The 17,677-nt window shown below is 44.5% G+C and overlaps 1 protein-coding gene across 6 annotated transcripts in view; it reads left to right on the top strand.

Moving 5' to 3' along the window:
- Positions 1-17,677, top strand: part of LOC106605411 (triple functional domain protein) — a 134,886-nt gene that overhangs the window by 64,024 nt on the left and 53,185 nt on the right. For 5 of the 6 annotated variants that reach the window (XM_014201021.2, XM_014201019.2, XM_014201020.2 and 2 more), the window contains 6 exons: positions 3,666-3,857; positions 5,281-5,412; positions 5,618-5,848; positions 8,100-8,222; positions 11,291-11,482; positions 17,281-17,450. In XM_014201021.2, coding sequence (XP_014056496.1) covers positions 3,666-3,857; positions 5,281-5,412; positions 5,618-5,848; positions 8,100-8,222; positions 11,291-11,482; positions 17,281-17,450 — 1,040 coding nt within the window. Of the gene's footprint in view, positions 1-2,006; positions 2,199-3,665; positions 3,858-5,280; positions 5,413-5,617; positions 5,849-8,099; positions 8,223-11,290; positions 11,483-17,280; positions 17,451-17,677 lie in introns of those variants that run through there. The other variant, XM_045718543.1, reaches the window with a different exon arrangement.

Genomic DNA, 17,677 nt, shown 5'->3' with positions numbered 1-17,677 from the left:
CCTCCATTACTGTGTCAGTCTCATTGATTAGTTCTTCCTGTTCCATCCTGATCCTATCTCCTATCTGTAATGTTGCCTGTTTGTTTACACCGAAAACACAATGGAAACACTATCATTATCATGTTCACATGTGTCACTATACACCCGGTGTCGGACCAGTCCCTGTGGCGTAGACAAATAACTCTTGATTGCATTTGTTTTGAATTCCCCAAGTCTGGGATGTGGAGATGGAAAGCAGCCACACTTCATATCTTTGCCATGCAAAAATGGGCTTTGTGACAGCAGTATAAGTGCCAGTATTTTCCTCTGTGGAGTGGACCCTCCCTGCTCTAAGTGCTCAGTATATGTGATGCTTGAGAGACAGAGGAATGTTCTGTGGTATGCTGCTGTGTGGGTAAGCCTTGGTGGTGTATGTAATGTGATCAGTCAATGGATACTATGCAGAGGTCTGACCCAGTGTTTACTTTCCCTTTAACCCGGGTCCTCCAGGAGTTTTACATTAGGCCTGCGCTCTGTCTAGCTCCCCCTGGCTAAGATACCATGCTGTCTGTCGTTTACATCCAGGAATGAAGCCATGTAGTGAAGAGAGGCTGTTATTTAGCCTCACATTTTAATGCTTCACAGATGTCGTCAGAGTCAGAGGCGTTTGTCGTTTTTCAGGAGGGCAGATGTCTTTATCTAGCCCAGCCCTGTGTGTGTCCGCTTGTGGTGTTCACAACTCTCATCAGTTTAAAAAGTGTTTACAGACAGACAGAGATGTTGAACATTGGTCCATTGATATTCCCCTGCTATGGATTAGTATAATGAGGATTCACCCACCTCTGTTTCGGAGCACACTGCGGTGCTGTGTGATTCATTAAAGCCTCTCATTTAGATAAAAACCAGGCTACAAAAACCTGTAATTGTTTCAGCCAGGGGTAATTGAATGCTAACAGTCCTGCATGTAAAACTGAATAATGAATTTGTGTTTGCTGATCTATGTCTATCTTGCCACAACAGCATTGTGGACCAAAATGAAAGGGACATGGTGTTGTTTTGGTGTGTGAGTAGTAGGATGACGCTGACAGCGCCAGGGAGGGTATCGATCCTTAACCGACAGACGCTAATTACCCAGCATGCCGTAGATCTCTACAGCAGGCAGCGAGAGCTCATCAACTGTGTGTGTGTGTGTGTCTACAGCTGGCAGCGAGAGCTCGTCTCCCATAAACACCTCATTAAACCATTGGGATAACGTTGTAGCTCTGACCACATGAAAGAGGAAGCCTACTAAAAGGGCTTCTCAAGCAGGGGAAGCTTGGCCATTGTTGAGCTGTACTAGATCCAGTAGGACTCGAAAGTAATGACCACTGTTTTAGTACAACACAGCCTGTGTGTGACTGTAGACACTAGATCCCCCTATTCACTTTTCTCTGGATTGGAAGTTGTACTACTACAATCAAACCCATCCAAAGTGTTCCGTTTTGAGCAGCAGGCAGGCAGTGAGCGGTGTAGCCTTAAGCCCTGTGTGATTATCACTGTGATATGGGTGATAAAGGAGAGGGAGAAACTCATGACCCGTGACTGAACCTCCTTTCTGTCTGGGTGGATGTCCTGCTATGCACTCCCTTATCCTCACCTCCCCTTCTTTCTCCCCACCCAGCCACACACAGTGTTGTGGGTGTCCGTCGGGACTGGCTGGAGCTGGCTGAGTGGAAGCATGTGGACATGTGGTCAGACTAGAGGGACTTCCTCCTCTCACCCGGGTATAGCACCTCCGCTCCGCTCGCTACGCTTCACAGGATAACTAGCATCAGCTGCACACTCACAGTCACTTCCTTAAGCTTTTGATTGGCTGTGTTTGTTGGTTCAGCAGTTGGGTGACCATTTTGAAATGTTGTAACATGTAATTTACCATGAATCTCAAGTGTTTTTTTACTTCACTGAAAATGCAAAATATTTTTTTATTTTGACTTCACTGATATTCTCAATTCTGGACACATTTTTGGCTAGACCATTCGATGTATTTTCTCAACAGGATGCAGCTTTGTTTGGTTTCACAACACAGGCACTTAGCACTATGGTAGTAGTCCCCTTATTGGCTGTTTCAGTTTACCTCCCCTCTGTTGACAGTTTACCTCCCCTCTGTTCACTGTCACGTAAGAGAGTGGAGGCCGAGTCTAGCTGGTGTTTTTGTTTGGACTGGAGGGGTTCTCTTCTCAGTAAGTAATAGTCTCTCTGGGTGTTTGTGTTTGATTTGGACTGGGTTGTGTGTGTGTGTGTGTGTGTGTGTGTGTGTACAGTAGGTTGTGTGTGTGTACAGTAGGTTGTGTTGTGTGTGTCCTGTGTTAACTTCTCACCAGCCTCCCAAGCCCTTACTATGGACGTAGGCACTCCTGTGGCTGGGTCTGTAGCCATGGACCACCCTGTGTTGATCTATGTCTTTCTAACCCTCCCTCACTCTGTCTGTCTGTCTGTCTGTCTGTCTGTCTGTCTGTCTGTCTGTCTGTCTGTCTGTCTGTCTGTCTGTCTGTCTGTCTGTCTGTCTGTCTGTCTGTCTGTCTGTCTGCCGGTCTGTGTTTCTGTCAACTTCTCTCTCTGTCTCTGTCTGTCTTTATGCTTGTCTGTCTACCGCCCATCTCTGTCTCCCTCCCTCCCTCCTCCCTTCCTGCCTGTCTGTGACTCCCTCCCTGTCGCCCTCCGTCTCTGTCTGTCTGTCTGTCTGTCTGTCTGTCTGTCTGTCTGTCTGTCTGTCTGTCTGTCTGTCTGTCTGTCTGTCTGTCTGTCTGTCTGTCTGTCTGTCTGTCTGTCTGTCTGTCTGTCTGTCTGTCTGTCTGTCTGTCTGTCTGTCTGTCTGTCTGTCTGTCTGTCTGTCTCTCCTACTCGATCTATCTCTGTCTTTCTCCCTCCTTCCCCCCTCCCTCCCTGCCTCCCTCTGTCTATGTAAATATTGGTAACACTTTACCCCCCTCTCCTTACAGAATGTCTGTCATGTCCCCTCCCTCTCCTTACAGAATGTCTGTCATGTCCCCTCCCTCTCCTTACAGAATGTCTATCATGTCCCCTCCCTCTCCTTACAGAATGTCTATCATGTCCCCTCCCTCTCCTTACAGAATGTCTATCATGTCCCCTCCCTCTCCTTACAGAATGTCTGTCATGTCCCCTCCCTCTCCTTACAGAATGTCTATCATGTCCCCTCCCTCTCCTTACAGCATTTCTGTCATGTCCCCTCCCTCTCCTTACAGAATGTCTATCATGTCCCCTCCCTCTCCTTACAGAATGTCTATCATGTCCCCTCCCTCTCCTTACAGAATGTCTATCATGTCCCCTCCCTCTCCTTACAGAATGTCTATCATGTCCCCTCCCTCTCCTTACAGAATGTCTGTCATGTCCCCTCCCTCTCCTTACAGAATGTCTATCATGTACCCTCCCTCTCCTTACAGAATGTCTGTCATGTCCCCTCCCTCTCCTTACAGAATGTCTGTCATGTCCCCTCCCTCTCCTTACAGAATGTCTGTCATGTCCCCTCCCTCTCCTTACAGAATGTCTATCATGTCCCCTCCCTCTCCTTACAGAATGTCTATCATGTCCCTCCCTCTCCTTACAGAATGTCTGTGTAACTATTAACCTCGTCATGTCTTCTCCACTCTTACAGAATATCTAATATGTCTCCTCCACTCTCCTTCCAGAATGTCTATGTAAATATCAACCGCATCATGTCTGTGGGGAACCGGCTGTTGGAGTCTGGTCACTACGCGTCGCAGCAGATCCAGCAGATCTCAGGTCAGTTGGAGCAGGAGTGGAAGGCCTTCGCTGCTGCCTTGGACGAACGCTCCACCCTACTGGAGATGTCTGCTGCCTTCCACCTGAAGGTTGACCAGGTGAGGAGGAAGCACACACACACACACACACACACACACACACAACAACAACACTCGCACACACACATTGGGATTTTCCAGATTGAACAGGAAAGGGCCAAAACACTCTGACCCTCTAGTACCTGTTCCAGCGGTGTGCTCCTACAGAGACCCACACTCTTGTTATTTTCCTCTCTCTTTACCTCTCTCTGCCTCGATTTGCTCCCCCTCCTTTCTCTGTCTTTCATCACTTAAGCTTTTTCTTCCCTTCTGTCTTCCTTTCTCCTCCTCCCTCTCTGCCTTCTTCTCTCTTCACCTCTATTGTAGTGCATGAGGTCAGGTTGAAACCAGATGTCCAGAGTAGCAGGGTGGGCGGTATTGTTATAGACTACAGGTTTGTGTACCCTACTATCCCCAAGGATTTAAAGCTACTCCATAGATTGAATCTTCCCCTGCTTTGGTAGAGGCTGTATTGTAAGCCCATTTTCTGTATGGACTTGTTGTTGTCATGTGTTTTCCTACAAACTGATTCATGTGGAGGTGTCGTATCTGATGTTTGGTTGTGTGCGGTTGGCATGTGAAGCTAAGTTTGAGTTCTGTGCGCGTGTGTGTCTGTGTTTCTTTACCATGGTTCTAGTGAAGCTGTGGTAAACGGAGACCTCTCTGTCAGTCTGGGGACGAAGGGGGGGATGGTTGAGGAGAAACACAAAGAGAGAGAGAGAGAGAGACGCACACTGAAGTTTTTTTATGAGATGATGCCTATGTCTTTTATCTTCATCCCTCCATTTCTAGAATAATCACTTGTTTTGTATCATTATTCTCCTGAAGTGCATCTACTTTCTGTTCTACTTTCCTCTCCTCCTCTCCCTGGCCAGCTCCCACAGGAACAGATGAAAATAGTCCCTATCTCTTAATGGCATTGTAGTACGCTGCTGGGATGATGCAGAGCTAATAATAATGCTAGCTAGGGCCGCCTGCAAGGCAATGTGTTGCTTTTGTCCCCTGCCATGAATGTGTAGTTGACTGATATACGTGACAGACAGACAGGCAGACAGAAAGGGAGGCAGACAGACGGAGACAGAGAGGGAGGGTTATAAACACATAGACAGACACGAGGACAAGTATAAGTATTTTTCAATGCCTGGTTTTGGTCTGTACACATTTTTGTATTTTAGAACTGTGGTAGAATGATTGCACATACAAATGCTGTGGTACATTTAGGTAGTCATGACGTTATTTAATCCTTCTAAAATAGAAAAGTGTTCAAGTAGTAGAACTAATGTGCTGTTTAGAATTAGCATAATATACCTTTAACCTTCTATAGGTTTTGGTCTCTTTACTTTCTGTACCACACACCACCATGTACACACACCCTTGTGATTACCATTATAATGTGTGATTGTGTGTGTGTGTGTGTGTGTGTGTGTGTGTGTGTCTCCTCCAGTACATGGGTAATGTGGAGCCGTGGTGTAAGGCGTGTGGAGAAGGAGACCTGCCCTCTGAGCTACAGGACTTGGAGGACACCATCCACCATCACACAGGACTCTATGAGCACATCACCACTGCCTACTCTGAGGTACTGTGGGGCCTGCAGTCACTAAACATTCTAGGGACTAGTCGGTCATTAGCACTTTTTGTGCTTTAAAGTAAAATAAATAGCATCTGCAACATGCACTAAAGAAATCCTGCATAATTCCAATTCAGTTGTGTTTTCAAAGTTCATTGTCAACCTTTTCCCCACCTCACCTGGGATCTCTCCTATCTTCTCCTTTCCTCTCCAGGTGAGCCAAGACGGGAAGTCCCTATTGGACAAGCTGCAGCGGCCCCTGACCCCGGGCAGTGCTGATTCGCTGACGGCCTCGGCCAACTACTCCAAGGCGGTGCACCACGTACTGGACATCATCCACGAGGTGCTACACCACCAGAGACAACTGGAAAACATCTGGCAACACCGCAAGGTCCGGCTGCACCAGCGCCTGCAGCTCTGTGTCTTCCAACAGGACGTCCAGCAGGTACACACGCTGAGGAAGACGCAGGCACACACACACACACACAACAACACATACACCACACACACACACACAACAACACATACACCTCACACACACACACACACACACAACAACACATACACACTCACACCTTACACACACACACACACACACACAGACACACACACACACAACAACACATACACCACACACACACACACACAACAACACATACACCACACACACACACACACAACAACACATACACCACACACACACACACATACACCACACACACACACACACACAACAACACATACACCACACACACACACACACACACAACAACACATACACCACACACACACACACACAACAACACATACACCACACACACACACACACAACAACACATACACCACACACACACACACACAACAACACATACACCACACACACACACACACAACAACACATACACCACACACACACACACACAACAACACATACACCACACACACACAACAACACATACACCACACACACAACAACACATACACCACACACACACACACACAACAACACATACACCACACACACACACACACAACAACACATACACCACACACACACACACACAACAACACATACACCACACACACACACACACAACAACAACACATACACCACACACACACACACACACACAAACACACACACACACACACACACACACACACACAACAACACATACACACACACACACACACACAACACATACACCACACACACACAACAACACATACACCACACACACACAACAACACATACACCACACACACACACACACAACACATACACCACACACACACCTCACACACAAACGAACATACAGAATGCATAATACACAGACACCTTACCATCATTGTCAGAGACCACTATACTTATTGTAGTGTTTTATTCATATAAAACCTGATTTTCATGCATGTTCAAAACTAAAGAGAACTGTGTTGTAATTTTGCGGGGTACATTTATCCATCTCCACTTTCTTCAAAGTGTTTTCAGTGGCTCCTGGGGGTTTCTGAGTGAAAACATATCTGTGTGAGGGGCTGACAGACCCTTGTGATTAGGACTGAGCTGGTTTCTACTTCTCTGTGCCCTGTGGACATGCTCGCTATTCTCTGTATCTCTCTCTCTGTTTCTCTCTCTCTCCTGATATGTACTAGTTGCCATGGTAATCCAATTTACTGCCACATAATGTGTTGCGTGTTCCATATGTCCCATAGAATGATGCGCTCTAAGAGGAGAGACCTTGAAAAACCACAATCAAAATCCTGTTTATTCTTCTATTCAGCAATAATAGTGAGATGAGGCAGCTGGCGACCCATCTGTTCAATAAATAATAAGGCCGTTATTAACTGAGATATATTATCACAGTCCATAGAAAGGCTGACACGTTGGTCTGTAGTGGATTATGGATTTCTTCATCCATGTTTCCTTATTAAAAGTACCAGGCTGTGTCCCAAATGACACCCTATTCCCTATATAGTGCACTACTTTTGACCAAAACCTTATGGACTAGGAATAGGGGGCCATTTGAGACGCAGGCCCAGACTTGGCACAGTGATGCAGAGCAGAGGGTAGAGGGTGGGTCTGAACTGGGAAGGCATTATGTTATGGCAGTAGCCTTGGACAGAACAGGGCCATCTATAGAGCTGTCCCAGACACAGTTTGTCAAGCTAAAAGTCCCAAAGCTCCCCCTTGTGGCGCAGCACATCAGATCAGCACATACATACCAATAACATCCCTGTTCATAGGGTAGTAGTCACCACACCTGGGTTCAAATAGTATCTGTTTTCTTGCAAATGCTTCAAGCATTTAATTGAGCCTGCATGCAGTGCTGGGTGTGCAATTTTGGGACTAGCCTATTTAATTGGTTCCATTGTAGCCAGGCAGGCTCAATCAAACGCTCAACATATCTGATTCCAAGTAGCGACTATTCTAAGGCCTATCACTGTACACAGATGTTGTGATCGAGCATGTGCTATATCACTCTAGTGTCCTAATAACAGCCTTTATTAGACAGGGCTCTGGCAAACCCTCTCTGTACCGGGGGTATTTCAGTCTCTCACTCTCTTGCCCGTGTGTGTGTGTGTGTGTGTGTGTGTGTGTGTGTGTGTGTGTGTGTGTGTGTGTGTGTGTGTGTGTGTGTGTGTGTGTGTGTGTGTGTGTGTGTGTGTGTGTGTGTGTGTGTGTGTGTGTGTGTGTGCAGGTGCTGGACTGGATAGAGAACCATGGTGAAGCCTTCCTCAGTAAGCATACAGGAGTGGGGAAGTCCCTACACAGAGCTCGGGCCCTGCAGAAGAGACATGAGGACTTTGAGGAGGTGGCCCAAGTAAGCTGGGACACACACACACAGAAAAATAGTATTATAGTTTGTGAACTTATTCCTTTATATATTATTAGCCATATGTTCATTAACTCACCAAAAAAAGAAACGTCCTCTCACTGTCAACTGCGTTTATTTTCAGCAAACTTAACATGTGTAAATATTTCTGTGAACATAACAAGATTCAATAACCGAGACATAACCTGAACAAGTTCCACAGACATGTGACTAACAGAAATGGAATAATGTGTCCCTGAACAAAGGGGGGGTCAAAATCACAAGTAACAGTCACTATCTGGTGTGGCCACCAGCTGCATTAAGTACTGCAGTGCATCTCCTCCTCGTGGACTGCACCAGATTTGCCAGTTCTTGCAGTGAGATGTTACCCCACTCTTCCACCAAGACACCTGCAAGTTCCCGGACATTTCTGGTGGGGAATGGCCCTAGCCCTCACCCTCCGATCAAACAGGTCCCAGACGTGCTCAATGGGATTGAGATCCTGGCTCTTCGCTGGCCATGGCAGAACACTGAGATTCCTGTCTTGCAGGAAATCACGCACAGAACAAGCAGTATGGCTGGTGGCATTGTCATGCTGGAGGGTCATGTCAGGATGAGCCTGCAGGAAGGGTACCACATGAGGGAGGAGGATGTCTTCCCTGTTAACGCACAGCATTGAGATTGCCTGCAATGACAACAAGCTCAGTCCGATGATGCTGTGACACACCGCCGCAGACCATGACGGACCCTCCACCTCCAAATCGATCCCGCTCCAGAGTACAGGCCTCGGTGTAACACTCATTCTTTCGACGATAAACGCGAATCTGACCATCACCCCCGGTTGAGACAAAACCGCAACTCATCAGCGAAGAGCACTTTTTGCCAGTCCTGCCTGGTCCAGCGACGGTGGGTTTGTGCCCATAGGCGACGTTGTTGCCGGTGATGTCTGGTGAGGACCTGCCTTACAACAGGCCTACAAGCCTTCAGTCCAGCCTCTCTCAGCCTATTGCGGACAGTCTGAGCACTGATGGAGGGATTGTACGTTCCTGGTGTAACTCGAGCAGTTGTTGTTGCCATCCTGTACCTGTCCCGCAGGTGTGATGTTTGGACATACCGATCCTGTGCAAGTGTTGTTACACGTGGTCTGCCACTGCGAGGCCGATCAGCTGTCCGTCCTGTCTCCCTGTAGCACTGTCTTAGGCGTCTCACAGTACGGACATTGCAATTTATTGCCCTGGCCACATCTGCAGTCCTCATGCCTCCTTGCTGCATGCCTAAGGCATGTTCACGCAGATGAGCAGGGACCCTGGGCATCTTTCTTTTAGTGTTTTTCAGAGTCAGTAGAAAGGCTTCTTAACTGTCCTAGGTTTTCATAACTGTGACCTTAATTGCCTACCGTCTGTAAGTTGTTAGTGTCTTAACCTCTTGGGGCTAGGTGGGACGCTAGCGTGCCACCTGTGGTGCACTCCATCAACAGCAGGTGCATTTCAAGAGCGGCAAATTTGAATCCAAATAAATGTCAAAATTCAAATTTTTCAAAAATACAACTATGTTACACCATTTGAAAGATAAACATCTCCTTAATCTAACCACGTTTTACGATTTCAAAAAGGTTTTACGGCGAAAGCATAAATTTAGAGTATGTTAGGACAGTACATTTACAAGAGTTGTGTGTAATGTTTTGTCAAGTCAAAGACAGGGTCACCAAAACCATAAAACCAGCTAAAATGATACACTAACCTTTTACAATCTCCATCAGATGACACTCCTAGGACATTATGTTAGACAATGCATGCATTTTTAGTTCTATCAAGTTCATATTTATATACAAAAACAGCGTTTTACTATGGCATTGATGTTGAGGAAATCGTTTCCCTCCAATAACCGGCAGTCAAGTCAGCGTCAGAAATTAAATAATTAAAATTAGAAAACATTGTTAAAATATTATATTGTCATTTAAAGAATTATAGATTTACATCTTTTGAACGCAATCAACTTGCCAGATTTAAAAATAACCTTACTGGGAAATCACACTTTGCAATAATCTGAGCACTGTGCCCAGAAAAATACGCGTTGCGATACAGACTAGACGTCATGTTGGGGAGATCTAAAATCGAAAATACTATGTAAATAATCCATTACCTTTGATTCTCTTCATCAGATGTCACTTCCAGGTATCACAGGTCCATAACGAATGTAGTTTTGTTCAAAAAAGCTCATCATTTATGTCCAAAAATCTCCGTCTCGTTAGCACATGATGTAAGCCAGCCGGACTTCTCGTCATGAACGAGGGGAAAAAATATATTTCCGTTCGTTCAAACATGTCAAACGTTGTATAGCATAAATCATTAGGGCCTTTTTTAACCAGAACATGAATAATATTCAAGGTGGACGAATGCATAGCCTTTTATAACGTATTGGAACGAGGGTACCCAACATGAAGTAGCGCGCCAGGTGTCTAATGGGACATCACCGTTCCATGGCTCTTGTTCGGTCAGATCTCCCTCCAGAAGACTCAAAACACTTTGTAAAGGCTGGTGACATCTAGTGGAAGCAATAGGAAGTGCCAAAATATTCCTAAACCCCTGTGTCTTTCAATGGGATAGCTTTAAAGTCAATACAACACATCAGGTATCCACTTCCTGTCAGAAAATGTCTCAGGGTTTTGCCTGCCAAATGAGTTCTGTTATACTCACAGACACCATTCAAACAGTTTTGGAAACTTTAGAGTGTTTTCTATCCATATATAATAAGTATATGCATATTCTAGTTACTGGGTAGGATTAGTAACCAGATTAAATCGGGTACATTTTTTTTATCCAGACGTGCAAATGCTGCCCCCTAGACCCAACAGGTTAACAACCGCTCCACAGGTGCATGTTCATTAATTGTTTATGCATGGGAAACAGTGTTTAAACCCTTTACAATGAAGATCTATCTGTGAAGGTATTTGGATTTTTACGAATTATCTTTGAAAGACAGGGTCCTGAAAAAGGGACGTTTCTTTTTTGCTGAGTTTATAATTACCTGTAATGTGGCAGTCCACATAATGTCTCTTCTAATGTCCCCCTGTCCAGAACACCTATACTAACGCTGACAAGCTGCTGGAGGCAGCAGAGCAGCTGGCCCAGACAGGAGAATGTGATCCAGAGGAGATTTACCAGGCAGCCCACCAGCTAGAGGACCGCATCCAGGACTTTGTACGTCGCGTGGAGCAACGTAAGGTCCTCCTGGACATGTCTGTGGCCTTCCATACTCACGTCAAAGAGGTACGAGCCTGGGTCCCCTTATAGGCTTATACAGTAGATCTGTACTTGTTGAAAAAACTGTACTAATGAAAGTTATTGTTGTATTCGATCTATAGTATGTCTCTAGTCAGGGCTATGGCTCAGAGTCTACTAAATTGCACGAATCTGAGTGTGAAATGACTTTAAACCCTTTTAACTATTAAAGAAAGTTGTGTGTATTGAGACCTGCCAGCTAGCTGTTGTAATATTGATACCCCTCTGGAGGTGGTAATGACATCTGGTGTAGATGTTCTCATGGTAGGGCTGTGTGAGGGTTCTCCCCTGTTCACCCTGAGGAAAGTTTAAGTTCAACCTTTAAAGGAGTTCAACCTCCCCCCTCGCCACAGCCCAGTTAATGTTGTGAAAGAGATGACAGCCAGCCAGGGTAGTAAGAGGTACAGGAGTTTAGTGGCATGAAGAATTTATTACATCAGTACTGACACACAACACACCGCCCACACACTGAAGAGTAGAATGGGCTGTGGCGAGGTGTGAGCTTGAACTCCGTGCATTATATTGTATTTATACAACGGGTGGGTCTAATCCTGAATGCTGATTGGTTAAAACCGCATTCCAGCCAGTGTCTTTTCCATAAGACCACCGGCTAAATCTATTACGATAAAATGCCTAATTACTCTGTTCCATCTGACTGCGCAATCCACTGTCTCATCAGCCCAGCCAGGCAATTTATTAAATTGATCTCCACTATAAAAAGCATCTAGACATTATCTCACATTTCTTTTATACTAACATTTAGTTTTCAACAGAGGAGATTTGTATAAATCTTGTTGTATGTCTCTCCGACATTTGCAACATTGTTTACATTTTGAAATTCGATCTCCTACTGTCACATAGTAATGAAGGTGTCGGGAGTCGAGTGTTGGGATGAGACAGACAGGCAACTTTTTTCAGACAGTCGAAATCATGAATCGGCATAAATTGTATGGACATATACAAAGAAATATCAATAGAAAACAGGTCAAACGAAATGAAGTGCAGCAACTTTGCAGTCTTTCCAGCTTCAGTTTGAAGGGATTGTGTTAGCTGTGTTGTAGGCTAGCTCCTCTGAACAACAGTGTCCTGACGAGAGAGCACACCTTCTATGCTAGGTGAAATCACACACCAAATCAAATCAAATCAAATTGTATTGGTCACATACTCATGGTTAGCAGATGTTAATGTGAGTGTAGCAAAATGCTTGTGCTTCTAGTTCCGACTGTGCAGTAATATCTAACAAGTAATCTAACAATTTCACAACAACTACCTTATATACATACACAAGTGTAATGGAATGAATAAGAATATGTACATATAAATATATGGATGAGCGATGGCTGTGCGGCATAGGCAAGATGCAGTAGATGGTATAGAGTACAGTATATACATATGAGACGAGTGATGTAGGGTATGTAAACATTATATAAAGTGTAATTGTTTAAAGTGACTAGTGATATATTTATTACATCCAATTTTTAATTAGTAAAGTGGCTAGAGATTTGAGTCAGTATGTTGGCAGCAGCCACTCAATGTTAGTGATGGCTGTTTAACAGTATGATGGCCTTGAAATAGAAGCTGTTTTTCAGCCTCTCGGTTCCAGCTTTGATGCACCTGTACTGACCTCGCCTTCTGGATGATAGTGGGGTGAACTGGCAGTGGCTCGGGTGGTCGTTGTCCTTGATGATCTTTTTGGCCTTCTGTGACATCGGGTGGTGTAGGTGTCCTGGAGGGCAGGTAGTTTGCTCCCAGTGATGTGTTGTGCAGACCTCACTACCCTCTGGAGAGCCTTACTGTTGTGGGCGGAGCAGTTGCCGTACCAGGCGGTGATACAGCCCGACAGGATACTCTCGATTGTGCATCTGTAAAAGTTTGTGAGTGTTTTGGGTGACAAGCCACATTTCTTCAGCCTCCTGACGTTGAAGAGGAGCTGTTGTGCCTTCTTCACCACACTGTCTGTGTGGGTGGACCATTTCAGTTTGTCTGTGATGTGTACGCCGAGTTACTTAAACCTTTCCACCTTCTCCACTACTGTCCAGTCGATGTGGATAGGGGGGTGCTCCCTCTGCTGTTTCCTGAATAAAACGATCATCTCCTTTGTTTTGTTGACATTGAGTGTGAGGTTATTTTCCTGACACCACACTCCGACACCACACTCATTAGCTCATTGTTATGGATGTGTCCAAATAAATGTCACTAGGAAATAGCTTAAACAAATGCAAATGCAGCTACTTTGTTGTTATTCTGGCTGCACTGTGTGATGTGACTGTAAGTTAGCCGTTATTGGCTAGCTAGCAAGCAAGGCATAAGAATGTTGCCAGCCAGTATGGCAATGGAACGTTTAGAACAAACGACTGGGTCGCGTCCATGGATACAGAACAAAAAGACTTAAAACTTCTTTGGGATCGGTGTCCCGTCCACGTGGCGGTTGACCTAATGTAGGCTAATGTGATTTGCATGAGGTTATAAGTAACAAGAACATTTCCCAGGACATCGACATATCTGCTATTGGCAGAAAGCTTAAATTCTTGTTAATCTAACTGCACTGTCCAATTTACAGTAGCTATTACAGTGAAAGAATACCATGCTATTGTTTGATGAGAGTGCAGAATTTTGAACATGAAAAGTTATTAACCTCTCTCGGGTAAGCGAAAGCGAAAGCAAAACATTAGATTATGTTAGGAGAGTACCCAGCCAGAAATAATCACACAGCCATTTTTCAAGCAACTAGCATGCATCACAAATACCCAAAACACAGCTAAATGCAGCACTAATCTTTAATGATCTTCATCAGATGACACTCCTAGGACATTATGTTATACAATACATGCATGTTTTGTTCAATGAAGTTCATATTTATATCAAAAACCAGCTTTTTACATTAGCATGTGACGTTCAGAACTAGCATACACACCGAAAACGTCCAGTGAATTTACTAAATTACTCTTGATAAACGTTTACAAAATACATAACAATTATTTAAAGAATTATAGATACAGAACTCCTTTATGCAATCGCGGTGTCAGATTTTAAAATAGCTTTTCGGCAAAAGCACATTTTGCAATTTTCTGAGTAGATAGCTTGGCCATCAAGGCTAGCTAAACAGACACTCGCCAACATCGAGGCTCAGTAAACTCAGAATTACTAGTAGAAAAATTGGATTACCTTTGCTGTTCTTCGTCAGAATGCACTCCCAGGACTTCTACTTCAACCACAAATGTTGTTTTGGTTCAAAATAATCCATAGTTATGTTCAAATATCCTCCGTTTTGTCCGTGCGTTCAGGTCCCTATTCGAAGGGTGACGCGCGGACGCATGTCGTGACAAAAAAATTCAAAATATTCCATTACCGTACTTAGAAGCATGTCAAACGCTGTTTAAAATCAATTTTTATGCTATTTTTTCTCGTAAAATAGCAATAATATTCCAACCGGGCGACGTTGTTTTCGTTCAAAGGCTGAAAGAAAAACATGGCCACTTCTCGGGGCCGCGCATCTCCTATCTCTGAGCCACCAGCCTGACCACTCACAAACAGCGCTCCTGTACCTAGCCCAGAGACAGCAGAGATCTCATTCCACTTTCTGGCGCCTTCAGAGAGCCTATGGGAGCCTTAGAAATTGTCATGTTACAGCAGAGATGCTGTATTTTCGACAGAGATGCCACAGAAGCACAATAAATGGTCAGAGAGGGCACTTCCTGTATGGAATCTTCTCAGGTTTTGGCCTGCCATATGAGTTCTGTTATACTCACAGACACCATTCAGTTTTATAAACTTTAGAGTGTTTTCTATCCAAATCTACCAATTATATGCATATTCTCGTTTCTGGAAAAGAGTAGTAACCAGTTTAAATCGGGTACGTTTTTTTATCCGGACGTGAAAATACTGCCCCCTACCCTAGAGAGGTTAATAAACAAATTAGGCACATTCGGGCAGTCTTGATACAAAATCTTTAACAGAAATGCAATGGTTCATTGGATCAGTGTAAAACTTTGCACATGCACTGCTGCCATCTAGTGGCCAAAATCTAAATTGCAACTGGGCTGGAATAATACACTATGGCCTTTCTCTTGCATTTCAAAGATGATGCTACCAAAAAAATACAAAAGAACAGTTTTTTTGTGTTATATTCTCCTACATTCCTTTCACATTTCCACAGACTTCAAAGTGTTTCCTTTCAAATGGTACCAAGAAAATGCATATCCTTGCTTCAGGGCCTGAGCTACAGGTAGTTAGATTTGGGTATGTCATTTTAGGCGAAAATTGAAAAAAAGGGGCGGATCCTTAAGAGTGGGTTGCGTCTCTGGCAACCGAACCAATAGAACGAACGACCAGCCAGCTTGGGTAGCAACCCTGGATTTGGGTATCTTGTGGAAGGATGAAATAGTATGAATAAATTCATCAAAATAACATTTTAATTCAAATATGTAAATCATTATTTGTATATGTTGGTAACCTGTAATATAAAAGTGATAATGCCCTCGAAGCCGGTGTTTGGAGGATAAATTGGCACAGTTTGCCGGCACTCTAACAACACCTGTGCCGATATATCCTCCAAACACCGTATTCTCGGGCATCATCACTTAATGATGTGTCAGCGGATGTGCTGCCCAAAGTGACTCTGACACTGACATATAGGCATCTTTTCCTGAGCGTAACACACATTTCCAACAGCCTAAACACAGTGCCTTCCTCCCCCTCTACTCTCTTCCACTAGACTAGAGCCTCGAGCTATTGCCACAATTTAAGCTGTTCTGTTTCTGAAATGCCTTCTATTCAAAGCTGTAATTTTCATGCCTTCATTTGTGGTGAAGATTACGTGTGTTGTGTTTGAAAGGTTTCCCTTGTAAGAAGGCAGACCTTTGGAATGAGTGTTTCTTCCCATTGTTCAATGTTGTGGCTGAGATGGAGGTGGCAGGTTTACCTATAGAGGTGGTGCTTCACTGTAGTCTTCTAAAAACAACATTAAGTTTTTATGAGAACGTTAATTTGCAATCTGTGTTGTTTCAATCAGTGTCATTCGTTTAGGCATTAAATGAACAGCATTAACCTTTCTGTAAAGGTTCTGTGCCAGTGCGCTGTACTTTACTCTGTGTGCTGACATTGATATCATCTTTACAGTACATGACTCACACACTGGTTGGTGGTGACCTGATATTCATATGAATTCATCATTTCTTTTATCCGTCCATATGGTGTAATAATACCCATCTGTTGTATAGAGGTGGATTAGGTCCTGTTCCAACTCTCCTCCTCTGTTCTTAGCCTGTGTTGTGTTTGCCTGTCCTTGTGTGTTATTATGGAAAAATAGAGCTGTATGAACTGGAACAAAACACATTTTTGGTCTCAAATGGCATACTATTCCCTACATAGCACACTTATTTTGAAAAGGGCCCTACGGGAGCTGGTCAGAAGTAGTGCACTATATAGGGAATAGGGTGCCATTTGGGATGCACTGAAAAAAAAGCGGTGGGTAGTAGATTGGGCAGGGAGGGTCCAACATGCTGGTGCGGGTGCTTTGGTTTGGGCCACCATGCCAATATAACCAGATAGTTAATCCTGCCACAATGACTCAATGCAGCTCCCTCCTTCACTCCTCTTTCTCTCCCTCTCTCCTCTGCTTTTCATTTGTCCATCTTTACCTGCCTCTCTGTGTGATAGCAGTCATCTCCTTTACCGTTCTAGTGTGTTTGTAGCATAACAAGTTGCTCTCGTGTGATTGGCCGGCAGACCTCTTACTGTATTTCTGGTTGGCCGCCTGGGCTGTCTGTCACTGTGTGCCCATGCAGCTGTGGACGTGGTTGGAGGAGCTGCAGAAGGAGCTGCTGGACGACGTGTATGCTGAGTCTGTGGAGGCGGTGCAGGACCTGATCAAACGCTTCGGCCAGCAGCAACAGACCACCCTGCAGGCCACTGTCAACGTCATCAAGGAGGGAGAGGACCTCATCCAGCAGCTCAGGTAGCTCACAGAGCACTCATCCTAAATCCATCCCTTCTAGCCCCTACCCGCCATAGAAATATGCTACCCCCTCTACTTTTGTAGATCTGAGCTAATTTACCAAGTAATAAAGGTAGTTTATTTAGAACTGTGCAGCATTGTAGAACAGTATTATTGTCCCCATTAAGAGACATTGATAGCAGCACTGCACACTACTAACTGGCAACAGAGGTGCATTTGAAGCTTCT

The sequence above is a fragment of the Salmo salar genome, chromosome ssa05, assembly GCF_905237065.1.
Source record: "Salmo salar chromosome ssa05, Ssal_v3.1, whole genome shotgun sequence".
Taxonomy (NCBI): domain Eukaryota; kingdom Metazoa; phylum Chordata; class Actinopteri; order Salmoniformes; family Salmonidae; genus Salmo; species Salmo salar.
The sequence above is the reverse complement of the archived record's forward strand: the minus strand, read 5'-3'. Positions and strand labels throughout refer to the sequence as shown.